General features: G+C 65.8%; 1 protein-coding gene across 1 annotated transcript; it reads right to left on the bottom strand.

The window, feature by feature from the left end:
- Nucleotides 1–228: 228 nt before the first annotated feature.
- Nucleotides 229–3,424, bottom strand: SOX8 (SRY-box transcription factor 8). Its single transcript, XM_024759722.1, has 3 exons — nt 3,243–3,424; nt 1,675–1,904; nt 229–968 (listed from the first exon to the last, which is right to left on the bottom strand). The coding sequence occupies exons 1-3, from the start codon at nt 3,407–3,409 to the stop codon at nt 229–231; spliced, it is 1,137 nt and encodes a 378-aa protein (XP_024615490.1). The 5' UTR covers nt 3,410–3,424.
- Between the last annotated feature and the right edge of the window lie 932 nt (nt 3,425–4,356).

Here is a 4,356-nt window from a genome sequence, read left to right as displayed (position 1 = left end):
AAAGAGAGCGAGAAGGGAAGGAGGGCTTTGTCCATGGACAGGAGTTTGGAAGTCTGGAAGCAGAGGGGACTCGTTTACAAAGCCTGGCTTCCCGCGGACCTCAGCAGGCACTTGACGGAGCCGCGGCTCCTCCCCACGTCACACACCTCTGGAAGCCCTCGGAGGTCTATCTATCTTTGCCGAGATCAAGGTTGTCCTCGGCCGCAGCCCGTCCACGCGGCCGCACCCTCAGGGTCTGGTCAGGGTGGTGTACACAGGCTGCTCCCAGTTACTGGGGGGGCTGTGGGCGGGCGGCACGGAGAGGCCACCGAGCAGAGGCGAGGCGTAGGGTCGGCGGGGCGAGTGGAAGTAGGGGTACTGGTAGAGGCCGGACGGGTAGCCGGGGTATGGGCCATAGTAGTTGGGGGCCTGCAGGTCGGTGTAGTCGCACTGTGAGCTGGTGAAGGAGCTGGCGGCCACGGCGGAGGCGGCCGTGGTGACACTGGCCTGAGCGCTGTAGGAGCCGTAGTCGGTGTGCCCCGGAGAGCCGTGCGACTGGTCGCTGTAGTGGCCGGGGCTCAGCTGCTCCGTCTTGATGTGCGGCCTCGGGGGCCCTGCCTCAGTGGGCGACGCAGAGGCCGATGGGGCTCCCTTGTGGGCCCACACGGGGGACGCCCCGATGCCAGCCGCCCCGGAGTGCGAGTAGGAGGTGCCTCCGTAGGAGCTGGCGGCCGCGGGCTGGCCTGGCTCTGTGGGCAAGGCCGAGTGGCCGTTGAGGGGCAGGTACTGGTCGAACTCGTGGACGTCAAAGGTGTCCATGTTTCCGATGACCTCACTGCTCAGCTCAGAGATGTCCACGTTGCTGAAGTCGATGTTCTGGCGCCCGCTGTCCACCAGGCGGCGGCCTTCCAGCTTCAGCTCCTGCTTGCCCCCGTGGTGCAGGTCAGTCTTGGGGGTGGTGGGGGGGGTGGGCGGCCCATGGGTCTGCCCTGGGGACAGAGCACATTTCAGGGATGAATGCCCCTTCTGTAGGGGGCGGCCAGGCTGGTGACGTGCACACAGGAGGAAAACCAGCCCCGCTAACTGCCGCAGGTAGGAATCAACGGCTTTTTGTTCCTGTACATTTCCCAGAAATTCCAGCAAAGCCAGACCTAGACCTCACTCCTCGCTGAGGAAATTCCGTTAAGCACTGTTCTAGGGAAAGGCCTGGGGCCAGGGAGGCCCCATCGTGAAGAGCAAGCTGGGGGCGGGGGGAGGAGAGGAAGTGCCCAGCCCCTCACCCACGGCAACAACACAGTCTACAAAAAACCTGTCTCCCCAGGCCCGTGGCTGTAGCCAGCGTGACTAAGACTGCTCAGCTGGCCAGGATTCCACCCGGGTCAGTCTGATCCTGAAACTGGGCTGCTAACCACCAGGCCGGTGGCATGGGTGAATCCTAGGTCAGAACCAGCAAAAAGGCCAGCGGAGCAGAAACGCTTTCGGGAAGGACAGAAAACACCCAGGTCACAGTGCGCTAGACCAGGGCAAGATATCAGGCCCTCAGTCTCAGAGGGGGCTAAGCAGGCCCCCGTGGGCATCGGAAACAGCTGCCTTTTGGGGCTATGGGGCCTTTTCCCAGGTACCCGGGGAAGGTTTGGTTCTCTTGAGGGTGCCTGCCCTGGGAGTGAGCCCCTGTTCCCACCCCCAGGAGCCCACCTGTGTGGTCACCGTGGTGGTGTGCGTCACCGAGGCCGGCGTCAGTCTTGTAGACAGCACCGCCCGGGTGGTGGCCCAGCTCGGCGCCTGAGTCTGAGTCGCTCTGGCCGGTCTTCACACTCTTCCTCCGGCGTGGCTGGTACTTGTAATCTGGGTGGTCCTTCTTGTGCTGGACCCGCAGCCTCTCTGCCTCCTCCACGAAGGGGCGCTTCTCACTCTCACTCAGCAAGCTGCAGGGCAAAGGGCAGGAGCAAGATGACGAGGGGGCCGGCACCACCCCAGGTGTTGGCCCGTGCATCAGGTGAGGCGCTGGGTAGGACCAGGGAAGCCCGAGTGCATGCCCCCAACCTGGTGGGCACCTGGTGGACACCAGGTGCTCCCCTTCTCTGAGGACAGAAGGGATCAAGCCGGGGGTGAGGGCATTAGGTGAGGTCAGAGGAACAAGCCAGAATAAGGCCCAAACCTTCCGGCTTCCATCTTCCTCCTCTGACTTCCCCCCTCCCTGAACCTGTCCCCTCCCTTTGGGACTTTCTATGGCAGGTGGGTGAAGAGGCCAGGACCCAGCTGAGAACACACTGTGGACAAAGGGAGGCTTCTGGGAACCAAGCCGGGACTTTGTGGGCAGCTGGGCTTCCCAGACTTCCAGAAACACTGGCAAAACCCAGTGGTCCTCGCTAAGGCTCAGAACACGCACCGGCCCCCCATACCCTTCCAGAAGCTCATGTCTGCCTGCAGGACAGGGTCTAGGGATACAGAGGCATGGGGCTGCCATGGGTCCACAGCACCCTGACTGGACAGAGGCCGGAGCACAGAAGACATAAACACAAGCTTTGAGTGCCCACTCATGAGGTGAGGAGCAGGAAACGAGACCAGCACCCTGGACCCAGAGCCGTTCACTTTAAACCCCAGTAGAGAGCGTTTGGTGGGGAAGGGCTGTCCCAAGCAGCAACCTTGTCACTGCTGCCCACTGCTTGCCGTCCTACTTTCTGCAAAACGGCCAGCCTCATCACACCAAAGTGCACACCAGTGCTGAATACCCCCTCCATCCCCTTCTTTCCCTGGTGAGGGTGCAGAGGTGGCAGAGCATTGGGAGAAGCTGCGGGGAAGGTGCCGAAGGTGCTGGTGGGGCAAACACACACCATTCCATCTGCCTTCTGGACTCCCTCCACAGGGTGGTCGGGGAGTCCTTTCCAAGGAGGGGGCACCTCCAGAGAGTTGTGTTCTGCTTCCAGAAAGAGGGCACTTTCCTCTGGGAGGGACAAGCTTCCAGGCTCTGCGGCCACTCACAGCTGGGGTCCCCAACTCGGCCTGCCATTCACTGCCTAGAGAAGGCTGTTTCTGGGCTCAGGGAATGTGCTAGGGGCTGCACACTGCTCCTGCTGCCCTCTGCGTGCCCAGGCCGTCCTGTACCCCGCATCCCATCCGTCTGGCCAGATCGGGTTTTTCCACTACGACTCGCCCTGGGAACAGCCACTGGGAGCAGGGCCGAGGCCGGGCGCTGCGCCACCGCCCAGCTCCACGCACCCCAGAATCCGCTCCCCGCCCCGGCCTCGGGACAGTGCACTCACCGCCACAGCTTGCCCAGCGTCTTGCTGAGTTCCGCGTTGTGCAGGTGCGGGTACTGATCCGCCAGCTTGCGGCGCGCTGCTTGCGCCCACACCATGAAGGCGTTCATGGGCCGCTTCACGTGCGGCTTGGCCTTGAGCGCACCGCCGCCGCCGCCTCGCACCGGCATGGGCACCAGGCTCCAGTCGTAGCCCTTGAGCACCTGCGACACGGCGTCGCGGATGCAGGCGGGGAAGCGCTCGTCCGCCGCCTCGGCTGCGTTGTGCCCCCTGCGCCCCCGCCCACCTCGCCTGGCGCCGCACCACGTGGGGCCGGCGCGCCCGGCAGCCGAGGACCGGATCCCGGACTGTGCAGCACGCCGCAGGCCCCCCTTCCAGGAGGGGCGGGAAGGAAAAAGGGGGCAGAGACGGGTAGAGGTGGGTGCTCCGGGGTGCCCTTTGCCTGCTGGGGTTCTCCGCTGCGCTCCCTCTGCTGGCTCATAGCTGCTCCAGTGCGTCCGGGCCCCGGTCCCATTACCCAGCCTCGGCCTCCCGCTGCGTAAGGAGGCGGGTCCTCAAGAGCCTCCCCCACAGCTTGCGTTGAGCCCCGATGTCTTGCCCACAGCCCAGAGGCGCCGGGGTCAACTGCTGCCAGCCGGCGGCCCAGGGCGGGGGGTCAGCTCCCCGCCCGCAGGGCCGGCGCGACGTGCAGGAGCCTCCCGCGCGCCAGTCTGCACGCCGCGCACGTCCAGGTAACGGCGCGCCCAGGGACCACGGCTCGGAGCTGGGCGATCCCAGGACCCCGATCCCGTCCGGGCGCGGAAAGTGCGGCAGGGGCGCTGCCGCAGAAGCCGCGTCAGCCGAAGCGGGTGGGAGCGCTGGGCGGGGCCTGAGCTGACCCTAGCTGAGTCCCTAGGGCGGCCCGGCGGATGGCGTGGCCGGACGCGGGGGCCCAGGGCCTTCCGGGCGTGACCCGGGGGTTTGGGGCACCGAGGCCGTCCGGCGGGGCGGTCCTGGGTGGTCTGGCGGAGGCGGAGGCCGCTCCGGGCGCTTGGAGTGGAGGAGGTGGGCGCGCCAGCCAAGGAGAGGAGGGGGCGGGGTGTGCCGCCCTGTTGGGGGCGGCGGGGTCGGAGAGGGG

Source organism: Neophocaena asiaeorientalis, unplaced genomic scaffold, assembly GCF_003031525.2.
Source record: "Neophocaena asiaeorientalis asiaeorientalis breed wild unplaced genomic scaffold, Neophocaena_asiaeorientalis_V1.1 scaffold254, whole genome shotgun sequence".
Taxonomy (NCBI): Eukaryota; Metazoa; Chordata; class Mammalia; order Artiodactyla; family Phocoenidae; genus Neophocaena; species Neophocaena asiaeorientalis.
This window is presented reverse-complemented; position numbering and strand designations above follow the sequence as displayed.

What these genes read in the sequence shown, in the direction of transcription:
- SOX8 (XM_024759722.1), bottom strand. Translation starts at nt 3,409, where the DNA reads ATGCCGGTGCGAGGCGGCGGCGGCGGTGCGCTCAAGGCCAAGCCGCAC. An exon ending in ACGCTGGGCAAGCTGTGGCG is followed by an intron (nt 1,905 to 3,242) that starts GTGAGTGCACTG and finishes TTTGCCCTGCAG; the next exon opens with CTTGCTGAGTGAGAGTGAGA. An exon ending in CCACCACGGTGACCACACAG is followed by an intron (nt 969 to 1,674) that starts GTGGGCTCCTGG and finishes CTCTGTCCCCAG; the next exon opens with GGCAGACCCATGGGCCGCCC.